This window comes from Hyla sarda, chromosome 1 (genome assembly GCF_029499605.1).
Source record: "Hyla sarda isolate aHylSar1 chromosome 1, aHylSar1.hap1, whole genome shotgun sequence".
Lineage (NCBI taxonomy): Eukaryota > Metazoa > Chordata > Amphibia > Anura > Hylidae > Hyla > Hyla sarda.
The window spans coordinates 513534798-513554214 of record NC_079189.1 but is presented as its reverse complement, the minus strand read 5'-3'; the positions used below and the strand labels follow the sequence as shown (position 1 = coordinate 513554214).

General features: G+C 42.3%; 1 protein-coding gene across 12 annotated transcripts in view; it reads right to left on the bottom strand.

Moving 5' to 3' along the window:
* KIAA0825 (KIAA0825 ortholog) overlaps positions 1-19417 on the bottom strand; it is a 406103-nt gene that overhangs the window by 371563 nt on the left and 15123 nt on the right. For 10 of the 12 annotated variants that reach the window (XM_056538004.1, XM_056538051.1, XM_056538057.1 and 7 more), the window contains one exon: positions 7634-7772. In XM_056538004.1, coding sequence (XP_056393979.1) covers positions 7634-7764 — 131 coding nt within the window. In that variant the 5' untranslated portion in view covers positions 7765-7772. Of the gene's footprint in view, positions 1-7633; positions 7773-14970; positions 15070-19247; positions 19353-19417 lie in introns of those variants that run through there. The other 2 variants (XM_056538024.1, XM_056538033.1) reach the window with 2 other exon arrangements.

Sequence of the window (19417 nt, the reverse complement as noted above, 5' to 3'; positions counted from 1 at the left end):
CGATGTCATTACAAAGTACAATAAGTCCCACAAACAATAAGCCCTATAGATGGAAAATTAATGAAACATTAGAAGTGTTATGGATCTAAAAAAAACAAACGCAAAAAAATTACGAAAAATCGCTGCGTCATTAAGGGGTTAAAAAAACAGCACACACTTTTTTTTATATAGCTACAGCATGCTTTGAAAAACACAAAATACCCCAAAAATTTAACAAAGCTCCAAGAAGAAAAAAATAAAACACCACAAACAAAAAACACTGTAGCTATTGCATTTTATATTTGCCTATTAACATTTTTTTCACTAAATGTTATACTTTCTCTGTAAAAATGTTATATTACAGTAAATAAAGAATGCAATTGAGGAGAAAAAATGCCACCCAATAATTAAGTGAGAATTTAACAATGCAACAGCAAAAAAATTAATAAATTCAACAAAAACTTTCAGATATGATTGACTAAGACACACTTTAACATCAGCGTGAAGGCCTCTTCAAAATAAATTAAGGCTGGGTGGGCTGAGAAACACTATAGAGAGAGGTAAAGAAAAGACCTTTTCAAGAAAACTCCAAGCATGAGTGAGTTTAAAATGAAGTGTAGTGAAACGAATATCTTCTCATTATCAAACAGGCTTTTCATGAAGCCTGAGCACTTTCATGAGAAAGAATACCTCCCTGCCTGTGGCCCATTCACATCTCTGATGGGACAACCCCAATTGTGAACACTGGTTCTAAGAATGACAAAAGATTGGCATGTATCTTCTTAACTTGTGTAAACTCTTCTCCGGACTGCGAAATGCGATGCTCCATCCATACACCTTGGCTCTAGGGATTCTGAATGAAAAGGCTTCTATTGTGGTATCGTGGAGTGTCTCAATCAGTGAAACCTAAGCGATTACAGTGCACTGCATTGTACGGGCTCTTCTGTGAGTAGCCTACATAAGTCTGCCTCAATTACGAATGGACTAAAACTAATCTCTGACATCGAAATCTGGATAGGGGCCAAAGGCAACACTGAGAAAAGTAAAACATAAAAAATAAAAAGAACAATAACAAATACCTTACACAAAAACATACACAGAATAAAAAGCTGGATTGTAAAAAAAACTAACTGGTGTATAACATTTTGAAGATGACGGCAGAAGTTTTTAATATATAAAACAGAACTGTATGCATCTATTTTCTTAAAGTGGTACTCCGGTGGAAAACGTTTTTTTTTTTATAAACTGGTGCCAGAAAGTTAAACAGATTTGTAAATGACTTCTATTAAAAAAATCTTAATCCTTCCAGTACTTGTTAGCTACTGAATACCACAGAGGAAATTATTTTCTTATTGGAACACAGAGCTCTCTGCTGACATCATGACCACAGTGCTTTCTGCTGACATCTCCATTTTAGGAAATGTCCAGAGCAGCATATGTTTGCTATGGGGATTTTCTTCTATGCTGGACAGTTCTTAAAATAGACAGCAGACGTCAGCAGAGAGTACTGTGTTCCAAAAAGAAAAGAATTTCCTCTGTAGTATTCAGCAGCTAAAAAGTACTAGAAGGATTAAGACTTTTTAATAATTTTTTATATAAATCATTAGAAAATTCTTAGTTAACTGGGAGTTGACCTCTACAGGATTCTCAACTCCCTAACGCTTAGGCAGAGTGGACAGCGGATTCAAATAGAATCACTGGGAAGTGTGTAATCGGGGGGATGATGGGTGGTAGCGCTGCTGGAAAATCGAGCAAAACAAGATTTTTTTTTTAAACAAATTAAAAATAATTTGAGTGAAACTCAGAATTTGGAACCTGGGCTGGTGCTAAATACTGTATTAAAATCATGTATTACTCACCTGGATCGGTGCCACCATTCCGGACATATACAATGTATTAGCCTCAATTGCTTATATGTTAACCGCCCGTCTTTGCACAATGGAAGCGGGACCGGGCATACCTAGAATCCCTGCCTCCTTCATCTCGATATGCATGTCCACCATGAGCTCACATTGGAGAAGGGGGTCTAATGAATATTTAATAGATTGGGGGGGGTGTATTGACAAAGAGGCAAAGGAGGCTGGGGTGGGGCGTGATTACAGCTGAGAAGACTGGGACTAGGTAAGTATTGTTTACTGCCCAGGGAACTATTTACAGGGCAACTACTTATATCCTGACCATCCCTGAGGAAAAGAACGTCTCCCAGGGATGGTAAGGATGAAGATTTTACCACAATAAAACGCATTGCTGTGCGTTACATAGGGTAAAATCTCTTGATTGGTTCCCTTTAATAATAAAAAAAAAAAACAGCACACCTCGGGTTGTATGTAACATTGTAATTCAGTTCCATAGAAGTTAAAAGGAAAATGGTCATCTATTCACCCACACTAAACCCAATACACTCGGTTATAGTGTGGGTGAACAGGAGACCAATGAGGGGTAAATAGGTTAAATATGTACCTGCACTCTGGATCTGTCCCTCTGAAGATCGGCATCCATCTTCAGAGAATTGTGCGCTGAAGGTGGGCCCGACCGGCTCAATATGAATATTCATTGCCGCGGGTCATGTGAGTGCTGCACCGACTGAGTGTCCCACGTGACTCAAGACAATGAATATTCAAATTGAGCTGGTGGGCCCGCCTCCAGCGCACAATTCACTGAAGATGGATGCTGATCTTCAGAGGGACATATCTCCGGAGTGCAGATATATTTTTAACCCATTAACCTCTCATCCGTCTCCTGTTCACCCACACTATAACCCAGATGACTGTTTTCCTTTAACAGAGTCAAGTTGTAATACTACACACAACTTGAGGACAGATGTGGAGCTATTTTGAAAGTAATTAGCTCTGCTTTTCAATTCCTTCGATAAGAGGTTGCCAAAGAAATAGAACTGTAAATGACAGTTTTTGAGTAGATTGAGCCATGTAACTGACCTCCCCCTTTTTCATCTGCAGTAATGCCAAAAGATGGCACTAATAACTTGGGACCTTAGTCTTTAAGGAGTTAAGGCCCATAATTACCGTTTGTTAGGATATGGGATGGTAGCTTTAATAACCTACAAGTAGCATATATGATCCATCCGAATAGGAATTTGTATTCCTTTGCAAAATGTATAAGTAACTGTCAATTCAAACAACTCTCCTCCTTTTTATGGCCTATATGATTCCTAACATTTGTAAATTACTTCATTTAAAGTGTACCTGTCAGATGCCACAAAAAAAATTAAATAAAAAAAATTGTATGTTACTCAGTACCCAATCCTAACCATGTAAATGTAATTTTTATAAAAATACCTCTTTTAATTCGCTCACAGTGTTAGTAATACTCTCAGGAGAAAGGGGGTGTGTCCCTCTTTGGTGGTGGTGGGAGGTGATTGGTGTCTGCTCATGCAGTCTTATCCATGAGTCATCTCTTGTCCATGACTCATGGACAAGCTGATGCTGTTGCAGGACTGGTTAGTGTCACAGTAGGTATATGAGCTGTTTTCTTTATTAAATATTAAAAACTAAATTTAAAACAACCATATTACAAAAGGTCTTTAATTTCCATCAGGAACAACTTATAAAAAGTTTTTGGACCTGACAGTACCCCTTTAACAAAAATGACTCCCTACCCCAGAAAAGCTACACATTTTTGGCCACTATGGGTGAGTTTTATCAAAACCTGTCCAGAGGAAAATTTGCTGAGTTGTCCATAGCAACCAATCAGATTGTTTCTTTCATTTTTCAGAGACCTTTTCCATAATGAAAGATGCGATCTGATTGGTTGCTATGGGCAACTCAAACTTTTTCTCTGGACAGGTTTTGATAAATCTTTCGCTATGTGTCTGAATTTCTGGCAATCTGTTGTCCACTCCCTGTTAGGTGAATTCCTCTAGCAGCAGGGAAACAAAGTCAGAAGACAGGAAGTGGAGATTGGGCTAAGCGTGTACTATGTGTAGAAGGAAACCTGGACGCTGTGCATGGAATCTGAGCCTGTCTGCCTTCTCAAGAAGTTCCACCTAAAACCTAAAAAAATCTGGGCAACTAACCCTTGAGTAGCTTGTCATCATTATCAGCAGCAGCATTTGACAGCTTAGAACAGGGCAGCTTTTCAGATATCACATTTTCCTTACTGTAATCCTTTCTTATCCTCCCTTTAGCTTATCAGCAGTAGTTCACTGCTTAGACCAGGGCTGCTTTTGTGATGTAACTCCTGCCTTGCTGTGATGCTGTTGCAGTTATCCTTTCTGCTCACATAGCACATTGCCAGCCCAATGCATCAATAAACTCTTTGTCCCCCACATTCCATCTATAGTAATGTTAGCATGTTCAGTCTGCTTTTTCAGCAGCACTGGCATAGAGATGAGTAGGTGCTGTCCTGTGATTGGCTAGAGAAGTAAAAAGTGCCTGTGTGTGTACTGCTGACAAACACCCCAGCTGTGGCCAGCCCCATAAAGGAATGAGAAATAGCTGGACACTATGGAGGGGGCATTTAAGGGCACAATAACAGCAATGAGAAAACTAAAATCACTCTATATGGTTAATATAACAAAATGATTTACTAAATTTCTTTGAAAGTACAGGTACGTTTTAAGTTTATATTTTGTATCAACAAGGCTTCTGTCTGTAGGTGAGGAGAATAGTACTACAGGGTGCCATGTAAGGAAAAGCTGAATGAGGAAATGGAGAGGATAATGCAAAAAAAAAATCTTGTGAAACATCATATAATAGCAACAGCCTCTTAAAATCAAACTATATAAAGCATTACTTCTGTATAACAATACATAAAGGACTTGTAATAAATTGCAAAGGACTAGCCAGGCTTCCGTGTTATTATAATGCCAGATTCTGGGGAGGCTCATTACTCATTCTATTTACAGTAAACTACAATGAGAAAATAACCATTTACGCTCTAAACACAGAGATTGCTATTCAATTGCTGCTATCGAATGCTTTTGACAACAAGCCTCTTTTAATACAGATTATTGAGCTCCTTAGTTATAAAAAATGATATGTATAACCTACAGGGAAAAGATAAAGCTGAATTACTGAATTGTTGGGCAGAGTAAAAAATATGCCTTTGGAATGGATATACCGGTACTATTTTCCTGTTATTTTTTTTCTTTATTCAGAACCAAATGTGAAAATTCACCTTCACTCAGCTCTCACTTTGCTGTTTTATTGACTGGGGAATTGAAATGTAAACCAATGTATTTCTTTATATAGATATTTGGTTTTGGCAGGTGATCTAATTGTTTCCTATGGAAAACACTGACACTGTGTGTCCAGTCTGAGCATTCAGAAATAAAGCTGTACATTATGCATCTGAACTGTGACGAATGTCAGTGCTGCACCGAGATGGTCAGACACATACTAAGGTCAGATATTCTAGGAGGCCAATCATTTTTTTTAGTGTGCAGGAAATTATCATCACTATACATGATCTGCCGCTACTCAATTACCGTAACTCGCTATGGGACTGCTGAAGATAGCTGAATATACTGCTTGGCTATTTTCAAATGTTCCATAGCAACCAAATGGAGCAGTGGCCAAGCAAGTGTGTTCTTGCTTCATTCTCATTATCAGTTAAGATTGCACTGATTGAGCCCCCACTGATCAGTATGTTTAAATGGGCACTGTCACCAACCTTTTTTTTTTGGATATGTTGTAGTACTTATGTACTACAACATATCTCTAATATACTTTAATTTATTTATTTTTGAATTAAAATAGTTTATTTTATATTTGAAAACCGGCCACTAGGAGTCTCCCTCCTAGTGGCCAGCTGCAGCCTGCCGTGAAGTCACGACTGAATTAGGACCGATGCCGGCTGGGCAATCGAGCCTAATTTAGTCAGCCAATCAGCCTGCGCTCGCTCCCTGCCTGTCAATCAGACAGGCAGGGAGTGAGCTGAGAGCCCAGAGGATGTGTGCCCATTGGCTCTCTGGCTCCGCACGCCGGCCCTGTCTCCCGGCAGATGCTGCGGCTGCCTCATGAATGTCCTGCACCCCTGCATTTTGGTAATAGATTTTTGGGGTGGGGTGGGCAAAGTGGCTTGAGCGGCAGTGACGGGGGGGGGGTGCTTCGTGGGTAGAGCAGGATGTGCGGCGGGGTTCGGGGTAACGGCCATAATAAAAGGTATTGGTTTCAACACAGGGTGCCTCCAGTTGTTTCACCACTACAACTCCCAGCATGCTCTGACAGCCAATAGATGTCAGGGCAAGTTGGGAGTTGTAGTGGTGAAACAGCTGGAGGCACCCTGTATAGATGAACTAAGGGCAGGAGTGTCGGCCCCAGCAGGCATCAGTGACGTAGCGCTTGCTGGGAAAGTCTGCCTGGTAGTGAGCACTCTACCAGGCAGACAAAAAGGCTTTTTTAATATATTAAAAAAAATGTATTTAAAGGCAGGGAGGGGGTTAGGGATAGATGGGCAATAGGCAGGGATAGAAAAGAAAAGGGGGATGGTGGGAGCTACTCTTTAAGGACCTTATTAGATGTGCAGATCCGGCACTGATCTTGTAGACTGGAGCTAATTTACAGAGCTTATTACAAGGAGATAGACCTGGTATTAGCCTCTGTTGCTAGTATTGAAATAGCTGTCTTTGCACAATAGAGATGGGACCCGGTATACCCAACATCCGTGCCTCCTTCCCTTCTGCTCCCATATGCCTGCCCGCCTCAAGAATATTCATAGAACCCCCTTCGCCAATGTAAGCGAAAGGTGGGCAGACATATTGCAGCAGAAGGGAAGGAGGCAGAGATCCTGGGTATCCCGGGTCCCGCCTCCATTGTGCAAAGCTGGCTATTTCTTTATTAGGAACAACAACAGAGGCTTATACCGGATCTATCTCCTAAAAAGCGTACCGATCTGGATGAATAATACATGATTTTACTCCTGTTTACTTGCACTATAGCCCTTTGTATTGGGTTAAGTGTGGGTGAACCAGCTGTTAGTCTCCCTGTAACAACTGATGATAACTGATGCATTTTTGTTATCAGTTGCAGTGAGTTTTAGGCTGGGTTTACTGAGCCGTACGCCGGACATATGTGAACCTAAGTTACAGCTTGACACTGATATCTCCTACCTCCTAATTTTAAGAACTGAACAAGGATCCTGGCTAAAGTGGCATCACATAGAAATACAAAGAGCAAGTGCAGTGATAAGACTCCACACTCCACCCCTCTAACAAGCCTATCCTTAGAATAGGCTATCAATATAAATATTGTGGAGCACTGACTGCCAACACCCTACTGACCAGCTGACTGAAAGAGCGGTAGTATGGCGAATCCCTCTTCATTGTTTACCAAACTCTGTTCCCTATATTGAGCAGTGGTTGTTCTTGGTATTGCAGCTTACTGTACCTCAAGAACAAAAGATGGAGGACATCACATGAATTATCCATGTGGTTACTTCCTCGACATTCCCTTGCTGCAATCACTTCCGCAAGTCGCTAAAAATTAAGCTAAATGCTTTCAGAGAATGGGCAGATACAGGCAGCAGAATCAGCAATCAAAAGTATGTATATATGTATATATACACACACACACACACACACACACTTTGATGCCTAGGACAAAGTTACAAATTTTGAAACATTCCCCATCCTTCTCCTACATAAAAATTGGTCATAACAGATCTAATATTTAGTGTAAACATAACTGTACTTTACCTTTGGGCATTTTCTTTTAGCTTTTTATCTATGTCATTAATAATCTGTTGACATTCTGAATGTCCTGGGAACATATCCAAAACACAATCCAGTAAAGCAAAGCTAAGCTGGTCTTCTCCTGCACACTCCATTGTGGTTTCTGCAAAAACAAAACACATGATACTATCAGCATAACAGAAGTCAGATTAGCGTAATGTAAGTTATGATAAGCATACTGTATAGATCCATAGGCAGTGTTAGGTGTAAATCCACGTTCTTATTTTACATCTTATTCAATGTATAGAAACAAATGCAGCATTCACTGGTCCGTGGAAAACTTCAAGCTTTATTACATCAGTGAAACAGCTTCTCATGCAGTTAAGAGATTCGGACATACAGCGGGAGGAATACCTAGGCACGAAACGGCTGTCACCAGGTATCACCCCAGCTGTATTGTCGACTATCCTTACTGAATATGAAGCCATTTAACTAAGGCTGACCAGATACAATCCTGACAATGATACTCCATCACCAATGATTGATACCTGCTATGTTTATATAAGCAGATGTAGATGTATGTGTATATACACACACACACACTGCTCAAAAAAATAAAGGGACCACTTAAACAACACATTGTAACTCCAAGTCAATCACACTTCTGTGAAATCACACTGTCCACTCAGGAAGCAACACTTATTGACAATCAATTTCACATTGTGCAAATGGAACAGAAAACAGGTGGAAATTATAGGCAATTAGCAAGACAGACCCAATAAAGGAGTGTTTCTGCAGGTGGTGACCACAGACCACTTCCCAGTTCCTATGCTTCCTGGCTGATGTTTTGGTCACTTTTGAATGCTGGCGGTGCTTTCACTCTAGTGGTAGCATGCATGAGACTGAGTCTACAACCCACAGTGGCTCATGTAGTGCAGCTCATCCAGGATGGAACATCAATGCGAGCTGCGGCAAGAAGGTTTGCTGTGTTTGTCAGCGTAGTGTTCAGAGCATGGAGGCACTACCAGGAGACAGGCCAGAACATCAGGAGATGTGGAGAAAGCCGTAGGATGGCAACAGCCCAGCAGCAGGACCGCTACCTCCGCCTTTGTGCAAAGAGGAGCAGGAGGAGCACTGCCAGAGCCCTGCAAAATGACCTCCAGCAGGCCACAAATGAGCATGTGTCCACTCAAATGGTCAGAAACAGATTCCATGAGGTTGGTATGAGGGCCTGACGTCCACAGGTGAGGGTTGTGCTTACAGCCCAACATTGTGCAGGACGTTTGGCATTTGCCAGAGAACACCAAGATTGGGAAATTCGCCACTGGCACCCTGTGCTCTTCACAGATGAAAGCAGGTTCACACTGAGCACATGTGACAGAGTCTGGAGATGCCATGGAGAACGTTCTGCTGCCTGCAACATCCTGCAGCATGACCGGTTTGGTGGTGGGTCAGTAATGGTGTGGGGTGGTATTTCTTTGGGGGGCCACACAGCCCTCCATGTGCTTGCTAGAGGTAGCCTGACTGCCATATGAGATCCTCAAGATTAAACAACATTTAAGCTCCTAGGCGCTGATCAAATGAAGTAGGTAGATGCGGACACAGAAATATTGTCCAAAAAACGGATTTATTAGCACAAAAAAACACGTTTCCGGTCCGTAATGGACCCTTCGTCAGGTAGGTGCGACCTACCTGACGAAGGGTCCATTACGGACCGGAAACGCGTTGTTTTGTGCTAATAAATCAATTTTTTGGACAATATTTCTGTGTCCGCATCTACCCACTTCATTTGATCAGCGCCTAGGAGCTTAAATTTTGTTTCATCTTGAGCATCTTTCCACTGGACCAGCGTTGCTGATTCCGGATAAGCTACAGCTGCAGATCCAAGCACCATATTTAACCAGATGTCTACTGAGGTGTTGTGCTCTTAGCACAACCCCACATGGTGAGTGTAAACCCGCTAATCATTTCATTAATATTGTTTGACATATTACACTAGGGGCGCGTATCCCTTTTTCTTGTGTGTATATGAGATCCTCAGACCCCTTGTGAGACCATATGCTGGTGCGGTTGGCCCTGGGTTCCTCCTAATGCAAGACAATGCTAGACCTCATGTGGCTGAAGTGTGTCAGCAGTTCCTGCATGAGGAAGGCATTGATGCTATGGACTGGCCCACCCGTTCCCCAAAACTGAATCAGATTTAGCACATCTGGAACATCATATCTTGCTCCATCCACCAACGCCACGTTGCACCACAGACTGTCCAGGAGTTGGTGGATGCTTTAGTACAGGTCTGGAAGGACATTCCCTTTTTGTTTGAGCAGAGTGTGTGTGTGTGTGTGTGTATAACAGTTAAAACTAGTTTTCAGTTAAAACTAGTTTTGACTAAATGCTTTTGTAAAAACTAGTATGGACTGCTTTTACCCAGTGAAAACTAGTTTTAACTGAATGTCTTTGTGAAAATTAGAATTGACTGTTTTTTCCTAGTTAAAACAACTTTTTACTGAACACCATTGTTGAAACACCAGTTTTTATTAAAACCTTCTTACAAACTAGAATATTTACTGAACGCCTTCGTACAAATTAGAATTTACCGCTAATCAAAAACCGAATGTAAACTGAAACTAGTTTAAAGTAGAGAAGACTAGTTTTAACAAAATTACTCAGTTCAAACTGTTTCCACGGAGGTCAAAGTTCATCTAGATAACATGTGGCGCTTGAGATCAAAGTTTATCTAGCTCACACGTGGTGTTTGAGAATGATTCTTATTGGTTGTGCGACGTCGCCTGACTCATGGTCGGTTGACCACGCCGCTTCCGTATACCCCTCTGCTAAGCAAGCTCATGCGGGTTGCCCACGCTGCCTCCAGATAACCACGTCGCCCTTGTATAGCCGTGTACCCCTCCGCTAAGCACCAAAACAAAACTTTTGATATGCTGTACATCTTGGCAAAACAATAGTTTTCTAAAAGAACAAATATCCAGTGCGGAAGCTCAGATGCAGGTGCAATCTTTATTAGTAGACAACAGTTCACATGGACAGGCAGTGACGCATTTTGATCATCTCGGCAATCTTAATTGTACTGCTATCAAAATGATTACGATCGCAGAGACGATCGAAACGCGTCACTGCCTGCCCATGTGAACTGTTGTCTACTAATAAAGATCACACCTGCATCAGAGGTTCTGCGCTGGACATTTATTCTTTTTGCATACAGTATGCGGTGAGGTCCACGACGCGGGTGCTAACGGGGGTGAGCTGGACTTTTTCCTCTATCTTCAATAATTTTTCTAATATACTTCTTTAAAAAAAAAAAATCACATTTTATTTAAGAAAACTGTCTTTGAAAAATCACATTTTATTTAAGAAAACTGTCTTTGAAAATCGCATCACTAAGGGTCCCCATACCTCCTGGGACAATGACGAGTCCCGAAGCAGCATCAGCTTGTCATGGACAAGTATTGGCTGATGGACAAAGCTGCGGATAGGACAAGTTTTCTGCTGTGCTCGCTCCTGGCCTGTCACTCTTCCTGGGGGAACGCGGCTGCCAGGAGCGAGCATGCATGAATTTACAGCATCAGTGCTAGGAGCCTCTGAGGATCGCAGCACAAGACCGGAGTTCATAAACTTTTATGGAGCTTCACTTCAAGGGACACTATTATATTTTCTGTAAATATTTCTACTTTGCTACTGTTTTTTTTTTTCTTCCTTCGGCACAGAGGGAAAACAGCTGATGGGATGTGGGATGTAAAGGAGCTACAAGCAGTGCAGGACTTTACAAGATATGTGACTTTGAATTCTGTAATATGCTGACAGCCAGGGGGTCACTAGATTAAAACATTCGGGGCCTGTTCCCCAAATAAAAAGACAAGTGGCCCAAATGTCAGCTTCTGAGTGAGTCCATATATCACCAAAGGCTGTCCGGGCATGCTGGGAGTTGTAGTTTTGAAATCTGCTTGGGAAACACTTCCATCCACTCAGTAATCTTGGCCTGTCTGCTCAGCTCCACCCCCTTCTCTGCCCCACCCCCTGTTGTGCATGTGATCTCAGACTCACACAGAGGCCTGCTAGTGTCAGAGGAAAGATTTGAAACTGCAAGAGAACAGAAGATTAGCAAGTTACAAAGGTATGAGTATAAATACTGTGCCCTGGCCCCGGCCATTTTATACTACCCCACCCCAACACAGTGACATCACTGCATATTTACTCTATACTATAACATCCCTGTAATATCTTAGTACTGTGACATCATTGGGGTTATCCCTATAATGTGACATCACTCATCACTGTGTATTATCCATGTACTGTGTGCCTTATCCTTGTACTGTGACATCACTGTATTATCCCTGTACTGTGACATCATTGGGGTTATTATCCCTGTAATGTGACATTACTCACACAGAGACCTGCTGGGGTCAGAGGAAAGATTTGAGACATTTCACTCAAAACAGGTCTACCTAGTTAAAACTAGTTTTAACCCCTTCCCGACGCATGACATACAGTGGTCCCTCAACATACGATGGTAATTCGTTCCAAACGACCCATCGTTTGTCGAATCCATCGTATGTTGAGGGATTCGTGTAATGTAAAAAGTGCATTTAATACTCACCTGTCCCCGCCGCTCCGGACCACGTCCTCACCGCTCCTGATGCTGTCCCAGGGGCTCCCGATGCTGTCTCGCTGCTCCGGTGTCTTCCGCATCTTCTCCGGTGTCCGGGCCTCGCTTTCTGGTGACGTTATTACGCATGGCGTGCGCAGCGGCATAGTAACGACGCCGGAAAGCGAGGCCCGGACCCCGGAGAAGATACAGAAGACACCGGAGGATCGCGAAGTGGACCCTGAGCAGCGGTGATAGGTAAGTGAACCTGTTCGGGATGCTTAAACTGCTATCCGACAGCAGCTTAAGCATTTTGCGCTGTCGGATAGCAGTTAATGCAATGGCCCCGACATATAAAAGCATCGTATGTCAATGCTGACATCCTCTGAGAGGCCATCGCATGTCGGGGGGTTACTGTACATGTACATTATGCAAATAATGGCAGCCGCTGAAGGTGTAGCACTGCGCCTGGTAAGATGGTGACTGATAGGAGAGGGGGGGGGGGGGGAATTGCTGCCTGCTATGGAGGAACTGTTGCCTACAATGGGGGGAACTCTGCTGCCTACCTAATGTGGGAGACATCTGCTAGATACCTAATGTGGGAGACATCTGCTAGATACCGTATTTATCGGGGTATACCACGCACCGGCCTATAACACGCACCCTCATTTTACCAAGGATATTTGGGTAAAAAAAGTTTTTTACCCAAATATCCATGGTAAAATGAGGGTGCGTGTGTGGGCGTGCGTATACCCCGATACACCCCCAGGAAAGGCAGGGGGAGAGAGGCCGTCACTGCCGGCTTCTCTCCCCCTGCCTTTCCTGGGGTCTAGAGCCCTGCTGCCGGCCCTTCTCTCCCCCTGGCTATCGGCGCCGCTGCCCGTTCTGTCCCCCTGGCGCGCATCCCCTGCGTCGTTGCTATGCACGGCGCGGCGCACTGACGTCATGCACCGCGCCGTGCAGCGCATAGCAATGACGCCGGGGACGCACGCCGGAGGCCTGCAGCAGCGCGGACCCGACCCAGGTAATTATACCACCCGGATGGGGGGAGGCACCGGTGCCGCTGCCCTTTCTCTCCCCCTGGCTGTCGGCGCCGCTTCTCTCCCCCTGGCTATCGGCGCCGGCAATGGGGCGCCGGCACCGATAGTCAGGGGGACAGAACGGACAGCGGCGCCGATAGCCAGGGGGAGAGAAGGCCCGGCAGCAGCGCTCTAGACCCCAGGAAAGGCAGGAGGAGAGAAGCGGGCAGCGACGGCCTCTCTCCCCCTGCCTTTCCTGGGGGTGTATCGGCGTATTACACGCACATAGACTTTAGGCTAAAAATTTTAGCCTAAAAAGTGCGTGTTATGCGCCGATAAATACGGTACCTAATGTGGGGGACATCTGCTGCCTACCTAATGTGGGGAGCTATCTACTACCTACAAGCTATTATGGAGACTAACTACCAAACTAACAGGGGGCTACCTACTACCTACATAGCTTATATGAGGGTTTTCATTTATGGGACAGCTATATGGGGGATTTACTTTTACATTCATTATGTTTTTTTTTTTTTTTTTATTTAAAAGCCCTTCCCTAATAAAAACTGAAAATACCCCTTCCCATAAACAAAAAAAACATAACATGACATTTAAAATAATCAGTGAGTACTTAAAGGGGTACTCCCGTGGAAAACTTTTTTTTTTTTTAAATCAACTGGTGCCAGAAAGTAAAACAGATTTGTAAATCACTTCTATTAAAAAATCTTAATCCTTCCAGTACTTTTTAGGGGCTGTATACTAAAGAGAAATCCAAAAAAGAAATGCATTTCCTCTGATGTCATGACCACAGTGCTCTCTGCTGACCATTTCAGGAACTGTCCAGAGCAGAAGAATATCCCCATTGCAAACATATGCTGCTCTGGACAGTTCCTAAAATGGACAGCAGAGGTCAGCAGAGAGCACTGTGGTCATGACATCAGAGGAAATGCATTTCTTTTTTGGATTTCTCTTTAGTATACAGCCCCTAAAAAGTACTGGAAGGATTAAGATTTTCTAATAGAAGTGATTTACAAATCTGTTTAACTTTCTGGCACCAGTTGATTTAAAATAAAAAGTTTTTCACGGGAGTACCCCTTTAAAAAAAAAGTATCAGTACTTGTACTCGGTCTTAAAAAAATGGTATCGGACATCCCTAATAATTGATTATTTGGCAGGAATATCTCCCTTACAAGTAGAGAATTTCAAATCTAGAAAAATGCACAAAAAACACTGCATGTATCAACAACATTTACTACTAATATAAAGTACAATATGTCACAAAATAAAAAAGTAAATTCTAGTTTTTACAAAAGGCATAAATTCTATAAATTCTAGTTTGTGTGAAGGCATTCAGTAAATATTCTAGTTTGTGCAAAGGCGTTTAGTAAAAACTGGTGTTTCAACAAAGGCATTGAGTAAAAACTGGTTTTAACTAGAAAAAAGCTGTCAATTCTAGTTTTCACAAAGTTCTGGAGGCAAGGCAGGAAAAAACCCTTGAAGAAGGTGCTGCCGACTCTTATAGGAAGAAATGCAGAGGTAATGAGAAAGTCCTCAGAAGACATTTTATTTATTTTTAGACAGGATTATGCATTTCAGGAGGATCCCTCCCTTCCTCAGATGAGGGTAGTAACAACAGTAGCAGGTTTATATAGCCCAGAAAATGGGCGCCAAAACAAAGGGGAGGGGTGTACAATAAGAGGTTAAAAATAGGCAGAGTGTAAAAAAACTGTAAAATCATATCATACATGGTGTACATATACATTATTAGACATATCCGATACAAATTTGCAGCAAAACTGTATTAAATCCTTATGTGCATGTGTCATTTGCAACTGCTGGAGAACCCGGAAGGCCGGAAGTGACCCGCTGCGGTGTGTGAACAGTGTAAACAAACGTAGTCCATGTGTGAAGAGGAGGGCGCTGTACGCGCATGCCGCATCGGGCTGGTTGCGCAGAACGCGTTGCTATGCTGTGTGGCCATGTGATCAGCACTCGTCCAATCAGTTGATCGCAAGCTCCGTGCTTGCTTGTCAGTGCAAGCTGCTTAACAGATAGCGACGTCTGTATAATGATCGTGCTATACTCTATTTATTGGAATGTATAAGCAGTGGGACAATGATGTAATAGAGATAGTTTATAGGTATGACACAAGGGGAGAACAGCCACAGGTAGTTAAAATATATTATAGTAGGACAGAGTTATAGATAGAGCTGTAATATATATTAGATAGAGCTATAATTTATATATATATATATATATATATATATATATATATATATATATATATGAGTGGAGTAGAGCCATCTAATGGGGAACCTAGGATAAGGTAGAGGTTGTTCTTAAGGGATATGTGTGTACTGCAGCTTGTAATGGGTAATATAAATTGAACAATTTATATGATATTTGTAGCAGATATATGTACTAATTCTTATTAGAGATGGTATGGAAATAATACCAACACACAAGTAATCCTATATAGCACAACATAGGAATATGGAAGGTAGATATATAGCAGAGAGGTCTGAGAATTTATGTTAACATGAGTCTAGTAGGTACCATGAGCCCACAGAATAGATGTGGGTAGCTAGGGTTATATATAGTGCCAGTGTGACTATATAATCAAAAAGGTTAATAGGGTAATACAAGAAAAAGCGTATCAGAAATTGAACATAATGAAAACAGGATAAAACAAAATATAAATAGTATAATAGTTATAATAATAATAAAAATATTGGTAAAGAAAGTCCAGATAACCAGTAAAATAATAGACGTGACTAAAGGGAGCATTCAATCATCTCATTGAGGCCTGAGGGAACCAGGGTTTGTAGCTTGTATATCCAATAATATCTAACAATGTGGATTGTCTTTGGATATACTTTCTACAGGGGTAATGAAAAAATCGTTAAAATTTTGGTCATGGTGCTGAGTTATGTGCTTGGAGACACTATGAAGGAGAAAACCATTGGTAGACGTTGTTTTTGTGCTTCTTGATTCTCTCCCGTAGGCACCTAATGGTTCTCCCCACATATTGTACACCACATTGGCATTCGAGAACGTATATGACATATTGAGAAGAACAATTTAGCAGTGTTTTTTTTTATTTATTTTTAAACATCTCTTTATTGGGTTTTTACATATTACAATTAAATCCGACAGGGCATTCCCCATACAACAGGACACTGTCAAAGAGTTCATACATGCAACTGAGAATCTGCAGTACCGCAAAATAAACGACCCCAGAAAACCCCCTCCCTCCCCCACCCCTCCACAAAAGTTCCCCCAATAACCCCGCAACACAAATCAAACACCTAGGACCCAGAAGGCATAAAACGGACAATCACCCAAGTATAAATCCTCAGCATCTCAGAACTAGAAACACGTGGCAGTAGGTCTAAGGTTTCCCCCTCAAGCGCAATGAAAAATGGAGGGTCACCTGGATCGAGAAGGCAGTCTCAATCGCCCCAATGATCCCGACAGTTCCCTAATCAAATACCAGGTCATAGAAGCAAAAGGCCCCATGAGCTGAATAATTTCGTCATCCCTAAGGAAGACTTGTATAAAAGTTCTCCATTTCTTAAAAAAGGGCTTGGCCGATTTATCTTTGGAACGCAAGATCTCCAGCCTATCCAAATGCATGTATCTCTTCACCTGGTCAATCATGTCCCTGGGTGAGGGTATCTCCGCCCGCATCCAGTGAGCGAGAAAACAACGCTTGGCCACAAAAAGAAACACATGCAACAGCAAGGTAGATGGACACCCTCAGGAGCAATGTGCAGTATCACCAATTCGGGGACAATAGGAAGGGTCACCCTCAATTTAGCCGCCAGCAGTGTTTTCTCATTGGAAAACTCTCTCCCGTGGTTCTAGATGTGAAGGTTCTAGCACAGTGCTTCAAGTTGGCACAACACTTGCAACAGACATGCCCACATCTATAGGAACCTGTGGTCGAGAGGAAGCTTACGGGTTGGGGATTGTGAGTTTTTAATCCTCTGGGGGCTACAATATTACGGAGTGTATTGCTTCTCCTGTATGTGACAACAGGTTGCTGGGGGAGTGTGTCTCATAAAAAAGGGTCGTTCCTCAGGATTGGCCAGTGTTTCTCCAGGATGTCTTCTAGGGAGCTGGAGGCACCCTGGTTGGGAAACACTAAGATAGATAGAAAGGACACAGATCAGTGTTTCCTGAACAGGGTGCCTCCAGCTGTTGAAAAACTGGAGTCATCCTGATTAGGAAACATTGATCTATGTCCTATATCTATTCCCTATCTATGTCAGTGTTTTCCAACCAGGGTGCCTCCAGCTGTTGCAAAACTACAACTTCCAGCATACCCTAACCACAGCTTAGATCATACTGGGAGCTTTAATTCACATGGTAAAAACTTAACCCTTACGTGGCAATTGATCTATTTGACACAATTTTCTAGCGCACTGGGTAACATCAACCCTAGCAACACCACTGCATGCCTTTTATACACATCAAAGTTTTCCTTATTCAGAATCTGGGATTTTAGACCCCCACTGATCAATAGAACAAGCTTGACGAAGCACTCGGCTTAGCGCTTTTGTCCCTGTTTTGAAGCTCTCCTCGGCAGTAGACAGACTCCATAGACTTAGGGCCCATATCTGCCTGAACTTCTGGGTGGACATTCCATGTGCAGCAGGCGCCACTGGAATCAATCGGTGCATTTACAAGCAGATTCTGCTAAAAGAGTAAACTTGTTCATTGTTTTTATGGAGTCTGGAATTCAAGTGTTTTCACCTGTTCACACATACAGTATGTGCTGCATATTTTCTGCTGCTGATTTTGACTTCAATGGGTAGGAAAGTCAGAAAAATGCATAGCAAATACTGTATGTGTGTACTAACCCTCCAGGGTGTTTTCTGGCTGGGCATGCATGCTATCCACAGGATAGGTGATAACTTGCAGATTGGGGGGGGGGGGGGGGGTCTGATTGCTGGCACCCCTAAATAATTGGAGCAGGCTGCATGCATGGCACAGCTGCATTCATTCTCTATAGGTTCTTTAGATTTTTTGCTGAGAGCTGCACTTGGCAATGTTCAGGAGGTCCATAAAGGATGAACAGAGTAGCTGCCGTGTATGCTTAGCCTGCTCCATTCACTTAGGTTTTACTTTGTTATAGGGATCAGCTGGGGTCCCAGTGGTCAGACCCCCACTGATCTGCAAGGATCCTTTGGATAGGGGATATGGTGCCCAGATGGGAAAACCCCTTTAATGGGGCCAGAATTGTGGCACACAGTGTTGCATTCTATGTCATGCCCCTTTATCAGAAGCCATACCTTTTTTGCTGGAGGAAGTACACAGCATATGGGCCCAATTTCTGGAGCAATTTTAATAATACATCTGTTCAATATTAGTTTTTTTACTGGAAGTCAAATCATGCTGAATATCTCTGGAACATATATTTGGCGATACCACATTCCACTTCATACAACATAAACCTAGCCTAAAGCCTCGTGCAAATGGTTGTATTATTGCTGGCCGGGAACCCCTTACTGCCCTTTTGCTATTCTCTCTTAACCCCTTAGGCACACAATGATTTTTTTTATATTTTCCCCCTACTCTTCTAATAGACAGAACTTTAAATTTTCCCCCCATATGAGAGAATATAATTGTGGGACAGAATTTAAACAACCCCGCTATTATGTAAATTTTGAGGGTTTTGGTTTCCACGCAGAGTACTTTTTGGTAAAAATGACACGTTCATTGTTGTATACGGTGTCATCAGGAGCCTTGCAGAATCGTTCGTATTCAAGAGCAAGGTTCGAGGTAAAATAGAGACCTATTCAGCATAAAGCTACAAATTACTGTGTCAAATAGACCTTTTTTAAGCATATAACTGCGATTACATCACATAGACTGTGTTATTCTGCTCAGCACTCTTCCAGCGGAAGAAAAAAAAAAACATTTTGTAAACATGACAGCTTAGTTTGCATATATGTATTCCTCTTAGACATCTATGTCATTTTTCCAGTTAACTTGTCAAAACAATTTATTTGCTTGCCTCAGATTTGCATGATCTAGTTAGCCTATGAAAATCAAACCGTATTCCTTCTGTTTGGCAAATCATCACTTCAAATGGCCAATAATCGGAGCTCTGGAATCCCAACTAGATAAGGCGTGTGACCGGGATATGAAGTAGTTAGAGGAGAATTACAAAGAAACATGGCATAG